This window comes from Antrostomus carolinensis, unplaced genomic scaffold, assembly GCF_000700745.2.
Source record: "Antrostomus carolinensis isolate BGI_N321 unplaced genomic scaffold, ASM70074v2 scaffold5366, whole genome shotgun sequence".
NCBI classification, from domain to species: Eukaryota; Metazoa; Chordata; class Aves; order Caprimulgiformes; family Caprimulgidae; genus Antrostomus; species Antrostomus carolinensis.
The window spans coordinates 54,134-73,404 of NW_010322398.1; the positions used below are offsets into that span (position 1 = coordinate 54,134).

Below are 19,271 nucleotides of genomic sequence, written 5' to 3' on the forward strand. Positions count from 1 at the left end.
CCCCTCACTAATCAACATCCAGAAAATGCTGGCCATGGGGACCAGTGATCTGAGCTGGCTACTAGAGAGACAGGGCTCCGAGAGTCAGCTACTGGGAACACCATATATCTGGACCAGCTACTGGGAAAATCTACGTCTGTGTATCAGGAAAAGGTCCAAGCACAAGCAACTGGAGTGTGGTTGTGAACGCTGAGGGTTCACGTGTCTGGGTGTCAGCAGCTGGGGAGAGCAGGGAGATGTGGGGCCAGCTACAGGATTGACTGTCTGATCCCAGCTACAGGAATAATTAACATTTTGATACTATATATATTAATATATCTGTGTGCATATGTATTCCACCAGTAGACTTTGAACCTGATCAGGCAGAGAGGAGGAACACAATCAGGCCATCTGTGCTGTCCATTTTGTCTCAGTGCTACATGTTTGTGTGTGCTGGTAAGGAAACTGCTTTCTGCCCCTGTTAATTTGTTTATAGTCCTAAAAGAAATACTCAGTCCACCTCTCTAATGGCTGAACCTGTGGACATGAAGCCACTGCAGCCTTGCATTCATAACACTACTGGATTCAACAACCTATAGCAAGGACAACCATGCAGTTGTCTGGTTTTAACCACTGTTTCTTCTTTTTCTGTCATAAGGATAAGAACATGTTCTGTCCATTCACATATTCCCTCTGCTTACAGAAAAGAATGGACAGAAGGATCCTGACAGCCGGAGGAAGGTCTTTTAACCATAAACACCCATTTATTTCAAAATCATATTTGAGGCTTGTAAGCCTGAAGCACCATCATACAGACATATTGCCACTGAAAAGCTACCTAGATTCCTCTCTTTCTTACATACAAAAAAAAAAGGAAAAAAAAAAGAAACAAAGAAGGAATAGATCTTCAGATATCATGGTAATAATGTGTCTGGATACCAATACATTGTTAGAAATGTTTTTAATAAAAATCTATCATGACTGAAGAAGGTAAAAATAATTCCTCTGATGCAGCTACAACAAAAATTACAGGTTGACAGACTCCTCTTGATCAGAAAGTACTTAAAAAAAAAAAGGAATTCCTTTATTCAAAGCCCAAATACACTACCCTTCACCTTGATGATTCATTTAATAGACCAGCTTTGCCCATAAGATAGGAAAACTGAAAACATCAATCTGTGGAAAAAAAACAGGACTACCATTTGCTTTCCTCCAAGAACCTGTTATTGAACTTATCAAAGCCTTAACCCACAATTGTTGCATTGGGAATGTTACAGGGTTTACCTGTGTCTGGTCTTTGTAATACCTATTTATGAACCCTTTATCCATGAATTTGTGCATACCCTTCATGGATCTGAGTATGTTGTCTACCTCCACAGTTTTGTAACAGTAGATTTTAAAAGTTCACCACTGACTGTCTTAGGAATTACTTTCTTTGATTGGTTGACAATTGATCTCTTACTTGGTTCATTAGAATGTCCCTAGTTTGAATTTGTGGTACTATGATTTTATAAAAATTAATTAAACATACACTGAGATCCTCTAGTGTTCTACTCTTCCAGCTAAGGAGCCCCAGCCTTTTTAGTGTCTCTTGGTGAAACAGCTGCTTAATCCCTTTAATCATTTTAGCTGCCCTTCTCTGTACATTTTCCAGATCTACTGTGTCCTTCCCGAGTTGTGGAGACAAGAACTATGCAGCGTACTCAAAATATGGCATGTCAAGGTTTTAGACAGCAGTGAGATGGCACATATTAGCTTCTTCTCTACACCCCTCCTGATGATGCTCAAGATTTTGTTGGTACTTTTGTCTGCTGCTGCACTTTGTACTCATGAGTTCAGGATAATACCAGGAGTAACGTCAAGATGTATTTCCTGTGTTGTAACTGCCAGTTCAGTATCACATACAGATCCTTAGAAATTTTTTTCTGTAAATATATCCCTTAAATTTAACCATTGTGAAGCTCATCTGTCATGTTTATGCTCAGTTTTGTAAGGTCCTTCTGGATCTCCCCTCCACAGCACGGTGTTTGACAATCTGACAGAGCTTAGTACCATCTGCAAACCTAGAGATTTCCCCACCCACTTCCTTCTCCATGTCATCGAAGAAGATACTGAATAAAACTGGCCCCACCCTTAAGCACTGAAACACCCTTCTGCTGATTCTTCCATTCTGAAAAAGCACCATTAAAAATCCAATCTTTGCCTTTAACCAATTTTCCTCTAAATCCATGGTAGACCAGCTTTGCCCATAAGACAGGAAAACTGAAAACAACAAACTGTGGAAAAAAACAGGACTACCATTTGCTTTCCCCCAAAAACTCGTTATTGAACTTATCAAAGCCTTAACCCACAATTGTTGCATTGGGAATGTTACAGGGTTTACCTGTGTCTGGTCTTTGTAATACCTATTTATGAACCCTTTATCCATGAATTTGTGCATACCCTTCATGGATCTGAGTATGTTGTTTACCTCCACAGTTTTGTAACAGTAGATTTTAAAAGTTCACCACTGACTGTCTTAGGAATTACTTTCTTTGATTGGTTGACAATTGATCTCTTACTTGGTTCATTAGAATGTCCCTAGTTTGAATTTGTGGTACTATGATTTTATAAAAATTAATTAAACATACACTGAGATCCTCTAGTGTTCTACTCTTCCAGCTAAGGAGCCCCAGCCTTTTTAGTGTCTCTTGGTGAAACAGCTGCTTAATCCCTTTAATCATTTTAGCTGCCCTTCTCTGTACATTTTCCAGATCTACTGTGTCCTTCCCGAGTTGTGGAGACAAGAACTATGCAGCGTACTCAAAATATGGCATGTCAAGGTTTTAGACAGCAGTGAGATGGCACATATTAGCTTCTTCTCTACACCCCTCCTGATGATGCTCAAGATTTTGTTGGTACTTTTGTCTGCTGCTGCACTTTGTACTCATGAGTTCAGGATAATACCAGGAGTAACGTCAAGATGTATTTTCCTGTGTTGTAACTGCCAGTTCAGTATCACATACAGATCCTTAGAAATTTTTTTCCGTAAATATATCCCTTAAATTTAACCATTGTGAAGCTCATCTGTCATGTTTATGCTCAGTTTTGTAAGGTCCTTCTGGATCTCCCCTCCACAGCATGGTGTTTGACAATCTGACAGAGCTTAGTACCATCTGCAAACCTGGAGATTTCCCCACCCACTTCCTTCTCCATGTCATCGAAGAAGATACTGAATAAAACTGGTCCCACCCTTAAGCACTGAAACACCCTTCTGCTGATTCTTCCATTCTGAAAAAGCACCATTAAAAATCCAGTCTTTGCCTTTAACCAATTTTCCTCCAAATCCATGGTAGACCAGCTTTGGCCCATAAGATAGGAAAACTCAAAACAACACTGTGGAAAAAAACAGGACTACCATTTGCTTTCCCCCAAAAACTCGTTATTGAACTTATCAAAGCCTTAAGCCACAATTGTTGCATTAGGGATGTTATAGGGCATGGCAACTTCATTTCTTTAACAATCTGATAGGAAATCTCAGCAAAGTTTTTTGAACATCCACCAAATTCGTGATATCTATGCACCTACTGACAACCTTCTAGGACAGCAACAGGTTGGGGGAAATCTCAAAGTTTTTTGAACATCCACCAAATCCCTGATATCCATGTACCCACTGACAACCTTCTAGGACAGCAACAGGTTGGTGAAGCAGGGTTTCTATTCACAGAAGCCACACTGCCTTTTTCCCCGAGAAATTACTCAGTACTTAGCTAAATGCTTAATGATCTTATTCTTTCTTACAGAACCCATCATTTTACCATGAAAAGAGGTCAGGTGAATTGGCTGGAAGTTCCCCAAATCCGTTCCAGAGCACCTTTTGTAGGTGGGAGTTTTGCTGGCAACTTACCAGTAACCCTGGCACAGTGGCTATTTGCAATAAAACACTGAAAACTGAGCTCCCATTCACACTTAAAATAAAATAATAAAAAAAGAGAACCACATCACAGATCCCGTAGTTAATAAAAACAATTTTACATTTCATCTCGTAGTTTTAAAAGTTGGAGTAAACATCAAATACACCAGTAAGTTTGTATCTTTTTTTTTTTTTTAAATTGATTTTGAAAAAGCCAACACAGAAATCAGCACAGAAAAGTCTTCTTAACAGATACATCATATCACACTGAGAGGGATAAATTGGCTTAAGTTACTTAGTTATTGCACAACTAATGCCCCTTTTGGCTTTTGATGGAGGATTAATTCCCACAATGAACTGTGACTGTTATAATGGCTCTCTGTAACCTGTGTTCCCAATACCACTCTGGTTATATCCAAAGTTATTTTATAAAGTACACAATCCTAATCGATAGTGTAACATACATATAGCTGAGTATACTAATCAGCCCCAGTACACGGTGTGTTTTCTTTCACTTTGCCTTTATTCTCCTTCTGTGAAAGTTAAACTTTCTGTACTTATTTCCTTGCTTCTAACTAGACAGATTGTTTTAATGATTATATGCCATTTAACTATTATAGCTGAAGTCTGAGTGTATCATTACTAAAGGAGGCTGATTTTCATATAACCCAAAGGTTTTCTTGCTAAAACTGATGTAGACTTACTGCATCACCTGCAAATCTTACGTTTTTAATAAAAAAATCAGTTTCTTACTTCAAAGACACAAAAAGATATAGTAACAGAAAGGAAAAAACAATCCTTTTCTAAACTGGTAAAATACACTGCCACCTCTGGGGCTTATTTAAGCTTTGCTGTGATCTGTTCTCTGTTAGAGGTACTACTTCTCAAATCAATCAAGCTAGGCTCCTTCAGAGGAAAATTTTGTTTTTAAAGAATTGGACCCATTTAATTGTGATTGAAAGGATAAGTACAGCAAGCCAAGAATCAGCAGGGCTAGCTGGGTACAACTTACAGCAAGAGAGAATGTGTCTGTGAAAGTCTTGTAATATGCTTCAGGCAATCTTTGGTTGGCTCTTCAAGATCACCTCTTCCTTCTTCAGGCTCAGGTTTAATGAACTCCAAATCAGTTTCTGGAAAGTCAATCTTTATTTAAAAAAAAAAAAAAAAAAGAAATCCTTTTAGCAACATGCAATTCTCAAATACAACTGTCCATAAATGTTATCTTAGATTTGTACTGGAAACATACAAAACATGACAAAGAAGAGTGGATAATTATTCAAGGATGTTCACTGTATGTAATATACTATTTAAATATGTTGGTGATAAACTCAGCCCATGAAAATCAATGGGAGCTTCATCACTGACTTTCCTGAAAGAAATTCATCCACTCTATTTCAATTTTATTAGAACTGCATGAACTCAAAACTGAAGTAATTTTTTCATTTTTTTCCTCCTTTCCTGTTTTTAATGAGATTATTCTTAAATGGAAAGTTTCTCTTAATGTAGTTTTTTTTATTTTTAATAGTAGGGGTAATTCTGATGTGTAGTTTTCCAGAGTAAAAGATGGAAATCAGATTCCTGGCTGTTCAATTTCATATATATTGTACAGCATCTACCAATTTTTAATTCTTTATGCTTAGGTATGGATGTCATAAATTTAGGGTGATATTTTTAAGATACAGAGAAAGAAAATATTCAACCAAAATTACAAAGCCTGAGGTGCTTGATAATCTGAGTATAGACATAGCTGAAAATTCAGGTTGTTTTTCAAAAAATCACCTCAATTTGCACATCCCATTTTGGTTCATTAACGCACATCATAATCTCTTGTCTATACCTACAGCTATTTTTTTAACATATGTATTTGATATACACTACTCTTCTAAAGGTTAACAAAGTTATTCTCTACAACGTGTGCCTTGGTCACATCAGAAAAACTATCTTTATGACATTTCCAGCACGTTCACAAATTGTGGTACTGTCACATGCATGGGAATAGTAACTAAAAATGGGAGGGGGGGCGCTGTGCACAGTGAGAGAACCTCCTGTTCTGTTTCTTTCAGCAGAGAGAGATTATAAATTTATAGCCATTTACTGTCTCAACTTCCTTTATTATTATATAGAATCATAGAATGGTTTGGGTTGGAAGGGACCTTAAAGATCATCTAGTTCTAACCCCCCTGCCATCAGCAGGGACACCTTCCACTAGACCAGGTTGCTCAAAGCCTCATCCAGCCTGGCCTTATAGGTGGAGTTATTTTAAGGCATTGTCTTTGACTGAATGTCTCAGACTAGAAAGTCCCCATTTGCTTCTCAGGTAAAAATAGGGCGTTTTTGGGTCAGCCTCATTTATCTGTATTACCTGCTTTTACATGTTATTTGCTAATAGTCATTCACCTTTTTAATAAAGAAAACAATTGGCTTTGCCCTTCAAGTAGCCAGTTGCTAATTTAACCTGGAAAAGTGATAAAACTATCACTGAGACCTAATGCATTTTCAATATTGGGAGCACCATTCTGCCCAGAACGAGTGGCTGCTCAGCACGTAGTCATCGAAGGAGAGCTATACTGATGTCTATTGACAATTTGCTTGTACCTACTTCCTTTACAAATCCTGTACGCTACTCAGTCTAACTGCAAGCTGTATGTTACATTTATAATGGCACACAATTCAATAGTACTCAGAACAAAAGTTCAGATTTTAAAAGGCAACTGTAAATCATGTACCAAAGTCATTAACTTGTATCAAAAGTATTTTTGGAATCAAAATTATAACAACAAAAATTACCCTACAAAAACCTTCTCTAGCCCTCAGAGGTGGCATTTGATATGGAAAGTATCATACACATTTGCCACTGTGCAGCATTTTAGACTTCCATCCATTAAAAGGAACAAGTTCTCTTTGAGCAGCTACAATGGAAATATGATTTTTAATTTTTGTGGTCCTGATGAGCTGTGGGAACAATTCTTTTTCTTGCACTTTGTTGGGAAATAACTCTTTCCTTCGCTATTTCACTTTCTTACCTGCAAGACTACTGAGGTTGGTGTATCAGTGCTGCAGATGCCGGGGGTTATCATTGTTGTTGTAAGCGTGCTGTACAACGTCATGCTAAGCAGCACAGTGCCATGAATGAGCCGCCTGCAACACACACAGAAATACTGTGTCAGTACTGGAGACAAGTTGAACAAGTTTTATTGAAATTACATCGAAGAACACAGAACTGGATAGCTTAAAAGACAAACAAAAGGAGAACAAACCTTTTACCTTTATTGATAGAGGCTGTTCATTGATGGCCTCACTGCTATAGTGGTACCTGTGCAGTTGCAGGGATCATGATACCAATCACACTATCAAGACATTCTAGGTCAGCTCTGCACTTCACCACTGACTTCCTGTGTGACAGGGTTTGCCATTTAAGCTAGGATTAAAATCAGGATAATACCATATTTCTATCTCAAGATTTGATTTTAAGGACAAATATGTTAGCGACTGGGCAGAGCCAAGACACTATATAAGGTGGAGGGTAGTATACATTTATTCCACAAAACCAAGAAACTCATGGCAACCTACTGCAACCATGAAGGATCTTTGCTGATTTTATGTGTAGATGGCAGGGAGGCACGAGTATGATTTCAGTCTCCAAAGAGCTGGAAGGAATTTGAGTGGGATAGTTTGTACCATATGCGCTGCATACGGTTTTTGGACAGTTGAAAGATTATGGTCTGAAGTACCAGTCTCAGCACTACGTGTACAATTCTTATCAGAAACAGGCATGCATGTGGTCTGCAGATAAGAAAGCCAGCATGATTTGGCAGGTCTACACAATTCAGCCTAGAGAATTTCAGTGAAATCAGAAAATTCAGGTGTAAACTCTAATCATAACCAATCCACTTGAATTAAGAATGCAGTACCTGAATAAAGGAAGAGATAGTATGTTAGACTTGTCCTTTAATTTGTTCACAGCTTAATGGTTAGTGAGGTCAGAAATGTGATTATATTGAACACCTTTTACTGACAAATAATTTTTATCACAATCATTCCAAGCACTGTTCAGTCAATACAACTGAGAGAATGAACTAGATTCTCTTCTGCCCATTGTATAATAACCAGCATAACCAGAATAAACCAGCCAAGTCAATGAGTTTTGAGTGCACAGCTTTTACCTGAGATGAGGATGAACAGAGGTAGAAGAGATCCCAGCAAGAGTTTGCAACATCGCTGTAAAAAAGTTCCTTTTGAATTGCAAATAAAATAAATTGTTGCTAAGTCATCTGACGAAGAAATAAGAAACTCCTGTGAAGTCACTGTTACAGTCAACACTCGGTGTAAACCTAATTCAGAGATAATTTTTCTTTTGCACTTCTCAAGCTATTCATGATGTTAGTGCAAGCATGTTCTCATAGTGTGAAAATACAGCTCAGGAGGATTAAAGACAAAACCATTTTCTGAAGTTTCTTTTGCAGCTGTAGGTGTATTTGCAAGGAGAGTAGAGGCAGAAAAGGAGCTATGAGGTGAACAAGATGATAGCACTCAGGTGGGGGGAAACTAGTTGTGTGATACGAAGTCGTTCACACTGAGGTCACTGATGTGAACGTGGAAGTGATCAATGGTGGTTCAAAGTTGTTTTCTGCGATGTGTACTTGAATGACCTTTCATAAATGAGTCGCATCTCTTCAACCACTCCATTGTTGACAGGGCTTTACATCATAATTTGAACTAATTGGCACTTTTGTCAGAAGGGAGAGGAGTAGCTGAGAACTGAATGAACACAAAGACTAAATTATCCTTTTGAGCTCTCATTACTGCTAATCACTTTCATATCGTGCTCTAAAATTATAGGGGGCTTTAAAAAAGAATCCATACAGTGGACAGGTTTCCTGGGAAACCTGTATATGCAAGTACAAGAATTAGCACAGACCTCAGAGGCACTGTAGATGTGGTTAACTGAGGCATTTCCTGAGCTTATTATTTCAACTTATTTGCACCCAGCGCAGATGTTGCTAAAGCCTGTCCAGGAAGATAAGAAAGAATCGGTAGGTGGGCTTCTCAGAGTCCTCAGCTGGAGAAACAGCAAGGAAAGCAATGTATCTCTGCTAGACTGACAAGACTTCACATGTTAAAGCAGATGAGAGGACTGTGAGTAAAACGAAAGACATTAAACCACTTTGATAGTACGAAGATGTTATCTCCCAAGAAAAAAAATGAATTCATTTTAAAAACTAGACACATATTTATGCCTTGTATAGAGAGCAGCCCAATTTATACATTGACAAATAAGTCAGCAACTTACGTATCTGTCCTAGTAGCTGGTACAGAGCTGTGTTTTGCATTTAGGATGACAATAACATTGATAACATGCTGATGTTTTAGTTATTGCTAAGCAGTGTATATACTAAGCCAAGGACTTTTCAGCTTCTCATACTGCCCTGCCAGTGGATGCTGGGAATGCATAAGAAGCTGGGAGGGGACACAGCTGACCCAAATGAGCACAAAGGGGTATTCCATACCATACGACATCATGCCCAGTATATAAACTGCAGGGATGTGGCTGGGAGGGGGGAATTGCTGCTCAGAGACTACTTAAGCATTGATCAGTGGGTGGTGAGAATTGCATTGTGCATCACTTGTCTTTCTTGGGTTTTATTTCTCTCTCTTTTTGTTATCTTCCTTTTAATTACAATTATTATTACTATATTTATTATTATTATATTTTATTTTTTTGTTTCAGTTATTAAACTGTTCCTATCTCAACCCATGAGTTTTACTTGTTTTCAATTCTTGTTTACTTGTTTTCAATTCTTGTTTACTTGTTTTCAATTCTTGTTTACTTGTTTTCAATTCTCCTCCCCATCCCACTGGGGATGGGGGAGGAGTGAGCGAGCAGCTACGTGGTGCATATTTGCTGGCTGGGGTTAAACCACAACAGTATCATAGTCGCTGGCTGGGGTTAAACCATGACAGTATCAGTAAGTTACTCTTTAGACTATGACTAGTCTGTAAACACAGGAGGCATTTTTATAAAGATGTGAAAAGGCATCAACAAATGCAAAATATGTTGTATATTTCTGAGGCACAGCTTTCCTTAGCAATCTCTGGGGTACTGTATGCACTGCACAGATAACATTCTCCAGGTCCAAGTCTGCTTTTGGACACACGAATGGAACAATAAGAGGGGCCATGCAGGTGAATGAAACAGTAAAAAGATGCATCATTATTTTTAGAAAAAGGAAAAGCAGCAGAAGATTGTCCAAGATTCATTCAGAAAAGGAAGGAGCCAGCATCATGAGCATGATACCATAAACTTTACTGAATGGACAGATTCCTCTCACTACTACTTTGTTCTGCTGATGAGCTCAGGTAGGTCACCTCTCCCCATTCTGCCTGCCAGCTTTCCCATCTGTAAGGTGAAGGTAGTGATACTGACCTTTGTAAAGACTGTATATCACCACTGACAATGGCTTCCACGTAGCAACTTCAGCATCAAGCACATCAGAAGGTGAATAAAAAAGTGCTCTGTGCATACTGCCATTTATTTATTTATATGGTCATGCAAAACCAGGGTAGATGGAAACCCCTGGAATTACACAGATTAGTTGTGGAGCTAAAATCAACTTCCCACCTTATTATAGCAGAAGAGGACACTGCTATTTAAGGACAGCTTAAGTGACCCTAACTTAACAAAATCAATCCTTTGTCCTGAAGTCACATAAGAGACTTCCCTTACCACACCCAGCAAGAGGAAAATTTTGTTGCTTGCTCTGTCTGATTTGGAAATACCAGTTAAAAAGAAATTGTGTTGCCAGAAGCAGTGAAGTCAGAGAAATGGGTACTGTGGGAGACATTACAATTCCCAAATTTTCCCAGTGATGGATTTCTGACTTGTTAATTAGCTCTGGATCACTAAACTATTCAGCACAAGAGACAAACACATTTTTTCTGATGTGAAGGAATGAGAAGCTGGCGTACAGGCTTGCAAACACTTTTTGAACTGCTTCTTGCATCTAATAAGACTTCTTGATACAGATGCACCATCAAGGGCTTTATTGGCATCGATTTGGGGCCACTATCTAAAGTCAACTACCTGATAGGGGTGAGAAATGTGGACGTGGAGGCTCACCTACTGGACAAACTGGCAATCGTTATTGCTGTGTTCATACCCCAAATGTATATAACATTAGAGTAGAGTTACCGTTTAGACTGGATACACCAGGAAAATGAGGACAAAATACAGTGGTTTAAAAAAGAAAAAAAAAAGGGATAAAAAAAGTAATTATCCCCAAACCTGACATTATAAGCCTCAGAACTCCAGAGTTGAGGTTAAATTTAAAGGAAATGCAAAGCTGCTAAGCTATAAAAACCCCATATCTTATGGCCCAAGCATTCTTAATTCTGCATTGGAATGACAGTGTGAAACAACTACTTTATTATAATTACAAACACTACAGCATTCTAGAAAATTCAAATTAAAAATATGATTTGCAACTGCAGAATAATGTTAAATGTCCTACCCACATTTATGAGGATCACATCTTCCACCCCCACAGTTTCTAGTTTAAATAACTCCCATAAATTTGAAGGTGACAAATACAGCAAATACAAAATTACTGGATTATTCCAGATTTTTAAAACAATTTTGCAGTTTCTTTCCTTACTTTTTGCCCCAAAACGTAAAGTTAAAAATTAAATTTACAAGCAATAATTTTAAGGTAAACAGCTACATTTAGGCAAAGATTACAGAATATTTGCAGGAAGTCATTTTGTAAAGACTGAGACTATTTGTACAGAAACATGCAAAGTTGATGAGCAGTAATCCCAACACACATTTGATAGAGTACAGTGACTGCCCATATATCCATCAGCTACTGATGTAATAAATCAGCACACTACAAGACAACTGTCAGAACAGTGAGAGACATTACTGGAATTCAGTAAATAATGTAAATTAAGCAAATTTGAAATTTACTAAACATCTGTTCACAAGTCTAACAACAAAGAAAATGAAACAGGCCAAATTCTTGAGAACATTTTTAGGTATTGGACACTTTCAATATGGGCAAGGTATGGAGAAGAGACTGTAATAAGAAATGCTAAATAATAAATAATATGCTTTATTTAAACTTTTGAGTTTTGCTTCCACTTTTTAATATATTTCTCATACACTCTGCTTAGTCAGTATTTTTTAGAGAAGAACTGGAGTGTTAAAATCTCAGCAAATAGTTACAGCCCTTTAGCTCTAGCAAGGGACTTTGACACGGTCTTGCCCAAAAGCATGAGAAACTTCACACTTCTTGGAACAGATGAAAGGAATTTATATACTTTATATGTTTAAAAATGGTCAGTTTTTCTTAATATTCAATTCAAATTAAACATAAATAATTAAACTATGAAGGAGAGAAGCAACCATACAATGACAATAACCATTTTGGAAGAGAAAATAGATACCAAATTTACAGAGAGAAGTAAATTCAGAGTCTTATGAAATAAAGTGTTCTTTTGCCCTAGGTCACTCAAAGATCAAAATTCCTAAGTAATATCTAGGAATAACCCAAAACTTAATTTTTTTCCCCATCTCTTTTTAACATAAGCCACAAACAGCTTGAACAGAATTTTTGTGTTTTTAATCAGAATAAGATACAATGAGACAGAAATAAGGAATTGTATTTTTAAATGTGTGAGATTTATTTTCTTTTTACACTGTTTAATGAAAAAAAAATATATATTAACAAGTATTTGAATAGAGAAAAAGAGGTTACTCTGTCCTTATCTTTGATGACCCTGAGAGGAGCATCTCAGTGACAAACTGGGACAAGGATTTGAACAAGGATGTTTGATGACCCACGCAAATACCTCAGGGCTACTGTTTTCTTCAAAGAGCTTATTTCTGTCCTTTCCCCTATAAGTTAAATTCTAGACATGAGAATGTTAAGACTTTTTTAGAACTCTGATTCACCTCTGAGAAAAGTTTTCTTTTGACAAAGTGGAATTTTCCAAGTTAAAAATGTTTTGTCAAAGATTTCCTGGTCAGATTTGTTTAATCTCTTTATATAAATTTACACAGAATTAAATTTAGAGACATTAATACCATCATCTTTGCAATAATACAAGGTACTCTTGACATATTAGCATGACACTGCAGGTACAAATCTTTTCTTGGTACATACTATCAAGTTCAGAAGTACTCTATTGAAATAAGTCTTGAAGTTTAGTTGCATTCCAGAAGCAAGAGGAGTGAAATTAGGGTCACTGATCAGTTTATGAATGTTTTTCACAAAACTGGTGAGTCAAATAAAAACAATTATTAACTTTTCAATTTTTTTGTGAAGCAGGAAATGGCCTCTCAAAGTCCTACTGTTGCTTCTCAATTACTTCAACTAACTAATAGCATTACCTATTGAGAATCAGCTGAAAGTTTTAATCCTGTTACTCTCTAAGTAGATAACCCTTAGAGCTAGTTTACTCTACCAAAAAATATTAATCATCTTCCAAAGAAAAGGAAAAGCAAGCTGGTTCAGTGTTCAGATATTTTCAAGTTTCACATTTCAGAAGGAATCTCAGGGCTATCCTTATTTTTAAATCAGTCTATCAGTTGAAATCATGGTGAATAAATACTTCTGTGGAATTCTGATTGGTTAAAACAGGAACAAGCATTTAGGTTTCTTTGTGCAATTACTATAATCATAAAGACACAGCTATCAGATAAGGGGGTATTGAACATGCTATTCCTAAATTATTCCTCCCCAAAAACTCAACTTTTATTTCTGCTTTGAAGGGTTATTTCAGTAATGATCTCTCCAATTACACAACAGATGAAAGGAAATTAACCCTCTATCCACTTCATTGTGCTGATTGTGTGTACCATAAAAGAATGGAGCTATTTTTCAGTAAAATATTTGAAATTTTCTGTGTGACTTGGAGATCTACCTAATAAAAACTAACATGCCTGCTCTGATTGCACACATTAAACAACATATATCACAAAGCTGAGAGCTTTCAGATCTTCCAAAAATCGTTCCTTTGGGACTTGAAAGTTGAAAAATAAAACCTCTAGTACAACCTCAAGAACAAAATTCTCACGTGTCCCATTTACCTCCAAAGGTGCCTAAGTATTCCCCAGTTATGCTTAGTGCTCTGCCTCTGCATGTACCCAGCACATATCAGTTTGCTGGGGATGAGGACATCTTAACATTTCATCTCAAGTTAGATCCTCAGCCAGGATATAACCTCTACCTATTTCACCCTAAGCATCAGGATGGTAAAAATACTCCAAATAAATGTAATGCATGTTCTGTTTAAAAAGCCATACACAATGGAAGAGTGAGTGATGTGCTCTTCTTCAGACTATCTTAGCTAAAGAAAAGTCATTGAATAAAATGTTCAAACAATCCTTGGAGTAGAGATTTGATTCATGTTTCTTCCCTTCCTTCAAGCTAAGAGCTCTAATTACTAAGTCACAGAAGAGTGCTCTCTTTTTCTGAACAGAGTAATCTTGAACTTTGTTCAAATAAAATGGAAAAAGCCCCTAGCCCACTCCAACCTATTTTTTAGTGTTTTAAGCCTCTCAAACATTCAATGGAACTCCAAGGTCTTTCAAACACAGTAAATTCAGACATGCAATCAGGTTTTTTTGTTTTGTTTTGATTTAAATGGTGATTGCCACCACATGAAGAAGTAGATGAAGACATCTCAAGATGAGGAAAGAGTTATAGCTTAGAGATGGATGCTAATGCAGAAACTTGTGGGGCTTGAACATATCAATCTATTGTCCAGAGGGCATTCAGGGCTAAATAAAAATTAAGTATTCTTGTAAAGGCTCAATCTAAATCCACTAAAAATCTACTAAAATATATTTAGAGCACTGCAGAAAATTAACCTTAGATCTCTGTTTACACATCACTGCAGAAAGTGTCTTTAAACCACTGTTACACTGTATGTTATGTAAAAAGAAGAGGTTAAAAAAGAGGAGAAAGCTTCTAAAGTGGTGTGGTGGTATGTAGAGGGAAAGGTGCTCATTTTGTTCATCACTACCTGCACCACTCTGAGCAGAATGAATGGGCATGAGAACAGAACATGGACAGAAAAAACCCAACCACTGTGAACAAGAGGCTATGCTGAGAAGGATTTTGCAAAGCTACAGGAAAGGGTACAGCAAGGCATTTCAACAGACCTAGGGAGCTTTATGGTAAGTGTTAAACAGTTATAAAAGCCAAGTTCAAAAACAATGTATTGGAAAGAAAGAAAAGCTTATAGATGGGGCTCTTACTAGCACATCAAGACCAGTTTATTGTGACTGCCTCAATCTTACTACAGCAAGGTCCTGAAATGAGTGTTTCTGGCTTTTCATATTTCTCCCAAGTTGAGTGCAATACTATTCAAGAATGGTCTTTTAAGCTGTCATACAAAACTGAACTTACTCTTTGGGATACAATGGGGTGCATGTCCAAGCAAGCACTTCTGTATTTTTAGAGGCACTGTTGACTCCAAGTAGTTTTATTGTCAGCATAGTTTCCCTCGGGAGAGCTTTTATTCGTAGAGGAAAGTTGATTCTAAAAGAAAATCAGAAAATAGAAAAGTGAAAGTTAAAAAAAAAATGAGCATTGTTACTACAAGTGAGTTCTTTGTAAATTTTTCTAGATGCCTCAATACATGTATCAATCTGTAAATTACAAGAGTTGCACTCTGAGGAAAAATGCAACTGATGGATCCCTTCAACATATTGATTAATATTGCCAAACATTAACTTGGGTCATAGTACTTAAGAGGCATATAAAAACTCATTTGCTTCAGTGGTAACAACTAGAGTTGACAAAGGCAGGAAAAGCTTAGTTTTAAACTTTTGCTTTAGAATTACCTTCTCAATGAAGGGCTATTTCAGAATAAGCATCCCCTAAGGGTGAATTGTAAACCAACAGTTAGTTATTTGCTGTCTTGTGTCTTCAGAGGAAAACACTACTGAAGAAACTGATCTGCTTGCAAGTAGAGTTTGGTAATCATTCTCTTGTTCAGGTGTGCTCTGGTGGTGTGATGTTTCCCACCCACAATTTAAAGGCAGTTTTTGTCTGAACAGCAATGAGTGATTGACATTTTTTAGTGAGAAAATTCAGATCTATCAATATTCATCTCAACTTTGTATTGACCATTAGCAAACTTGGTTGGTCATTCAATTTGTTAATATAGATTATATGAATTTATTTTAAAACTTACCTTAGAATAATTCTAATAAATAAGATACTTTCATGCTATACAGAAAAATCATGCGTGTAACTACCCTATATTTTTGTTTTCCTGAAGAGAACCTTTATGGTTGATGGTGCATTTCTAGCTTTTCCCATGTATATTCGGTGAAAACTTAGATTTCCCAAGTGGAAAATGAAATTAATTACATTTTTCTTTATAAACAAAATCAATATAAGGAGCTAAAGGCTAAAACACATTGACAACATAAGCACTAAGGAAAGAAAATATCTGCATAAACTTGAGATTAAGAAATCAAACTAGTAGAGAAATAATATAGATTCCATTTAATTTTCAGATATTCAATCTAGACTGGCAGAACAATGCGACTCTCAGCATTTTTAAAAAGGTATAGTCATATTTAAGCAGTAAGCAAATATAGAAATCAGTATTGGGAAAGTATAGTAGCCTGAAAAACATAAGGATTATGGGTAGCAGAAATAAGACAAGGTAATAGTATAAGGTACAATTAGCACAAGACTTTGCTCCTAGTTCCAAACCTGTCAAAATCTATTGGCTTTTGGAAAGTTTCCTTGAATGCATTGAGGAGCCACTGAAAGAAAGTGGATGGTTTTCAGCTGTACTCCACATTAGCAGATGATCAGATCTAAACATTTAGAAATTATTCAAATTTACACACTTCTCTCTTTGAATAACAAAGCAAGACAGTAATTTCCCACTCTGTAATTAACATGATGTGTTGGTTTTATTGGGGGAGGTGTGGAAGGGAGGTGTTTTTGGTAGTGGGGGAAGGGGCTAGTGATAGCAACTGGGAGAAGCTTCAGGAAGCTCCTCTGGTTTCCAAGTCAGACCCACCTCCAAACCAGGCTGAGCCAATTAGCAATAAGGAAATGGCTCTTCAAATCCATATTTATGATGAGAAGAACCAGTTTGTGAAGGAAGGAGAGAGCCATGGGGAGAACATAGGTCTGAACAAAAGACCATTGACCTGAACAAAAAGAGCATCGTTTACAGGAGGAAGGAGGAGGAGGGGAAGAGACAGAGAACCTCAGACACCCAGGTCTGCATGCAGAAGAGTAGAGGGGGGGGGCAGGTAATGAAGGTCCCCTGCAGCCATGGAGGTTCAACAGTGGAGCAGATACTCACATGTAGGCCATGGAGAACTCCATGTCAGAGCAAGATACTGTGCCCAAGGGCAGTTGTGAATTTGTGTGCTCATGATGAGCAAGGATATCCCCCCAAACATGCTCAATGCCAGAGCAGGGAGCTGTGCCTGAAGAGGTTTGTGACTCTGTGGAAGGCCCGTGTTGGAACACTTTGTTCCTGAACTCTTTCAGCCTGCGGGATGGACCCCACACCAGAACGGAGCAGCAGAGATGAACTGATTGCAACCCCAATTCCCTGTCCCCTGTGCCACTGCAGGGAGAAGGTAGAGAAATCAGGAGCAAAGTGATTGGAGCCCGGTAAGAATGGAGGGGTGGGGGGAAAGTGTTTTAAGACTTGGTTGTTATGTCTCACTATCTTACTCTGATTGATTGGTAATTAATTAAATTGATTTTCCTTCCCCAAGTCGAGTCTGTTTTGCCTGTGACCATAATTGGTGAGTGAGCTGTCCTTGTCTTCATTTCAACCCACAGGCCTTTTGTTGTGTTTCTCTCCCCATCTCACTGACTGCGGTGGGGGAGTGAGTGAAGGACTTCATGGTCTTACCTGTGGCTGAAACCACTACATATAAATAGAATTGAGAAGCAACTCTCAGCTGTCTTCCCACGTGTCAGTATTTATAGCTTTCAACTCTTCTTTCCCTGCCTCATGCCCTTTTCCTCACTCATAATTAGTTAGAAACAATTACTGAGAAACTGAACTGGTTTACATGCTACAGATAGTTTGTTCTTTCTCACTTACAGGTCAACTCTGCCTATGTTACATAAATCTGTTCAACGAAAAGTTACTCTTAACTTTAAAGCATCGCTAATGCTGTGAAGAGACAAAAGTGAAAAATAGAGACATGTGTTTTCTAATACAGACACTTGTTAAGATTCCTTGTGAACTTGGACCAATGAAAAAAACTCACAATATCCTCACTGCAGAAAGCAAATGCTTGCCAGAGGCTCCCTAGGACACTATATATATAGCACTACCAGATGTACACCAGTAGGAAAAGAACCTGAAAACTTTGACAAGAATTGAGACATCCCAAGAGTAGGGGCCAAAAAGGAGCAAAATTTCCCTTCCAGTGACATGTGATACACAGAGAAGGGGAATAACTGTATTGCTTTTAAGAATTTTGATTAATGTGTGTCTGAGCCTACACAGTTGGTATTATCCTTTCTGACTGCAGGAGGCCGAGTCAAATGGATGACTAAGGAGGAGGAAATGGAACAATGTCCAGAAATAAGACACCTTGTGGGTGAACAATTTCAAGAGTAGTTGAGGAGAACAGAAAAGCTACTCACTGAGAAGGTACTACTCACAGATGTTAGATAAAGTTATATAGCTAGTTTCAAAGGCCAAGGGCCTAATATCATAAGAGCACTCAACACAGAAGAGCTCTGGGGCAACCCAGGCTTTGCCCTGAGAGAGTATAAACAAAAGAGACAAGCCAAACAGAATATGGAGAAGAGGGAAACCCAGTGCCAAGAAAGTATCTGAGGTGATGAATGGTAGGATTAATGTTAATTCCATATTTCATGTCTGTAGGTTTAACATAAATTACAGAGGACGGAAAAAGCGGAGATGGTGGTATAAATATATTAAGAGCAACCAGCTAAGACAAAAGAAAGGAAATAATTAAGAGGTCTCTGTCATTGAAAAATGAAACTGATGAGAAAATAATCGGACAACTTTTGGGCTTTGCACATTATGTGCTAGATTGTATCAGTCTGTTCTAACTCTGTACCAAGGTGGCAATCATACTTTTGAAAGATAACACACAAACTGTAAACCAAAAAGTATACTCTTAAAAAAGGACAAACAGAACAAACACTAAACAAGGCAAACTCCCTAGGTATCAAATGATTCCCATCTTTACCGAGAACATTCAGGGAAAGACTAAATATAATAAAAGACTTCAACAAAAGCTCATGCTTAAACACAAAAACATCAAGTTAAAGTTCAGAGAGTAACTGGTTAAAGCATTTGAAAACAAAAAACTAAATACATTAAAATCGGCAAATAAAGCAAGTCTTGTCTTTGCTAGAAGCTCTTT

The 19,271-nt window shown here is 37.5% G+C and overlaps 1 protein-coding gene across 1 annotated transcript in view; it reads right to left on the reverse strand.

The window, feature by feature from the left end:
• The window catches only part of LOC104526684 (phosphatidylinositol 4-phosphate 3-kinase C2 domain-containing subunit gamma), a gene marked incomplete at both ends in the record, with an annotated part of 96,493 nt that overhangs the window by 53,234 nt on the left and 23,988 nt on the right, over nt 1-19,271 (reverse strand). The window contains 3 exon segments of the mRNA XM_010170218.1: nt 4,884-5,014; nt 6,895-7,009; nt 15,283-15,414. Of these exon segments, the coding sequence (XP_010168520.1) occupies nt 4,884-5,014; nt 6,895-7,009; nt 15,283-15,414 (378 nt within the window).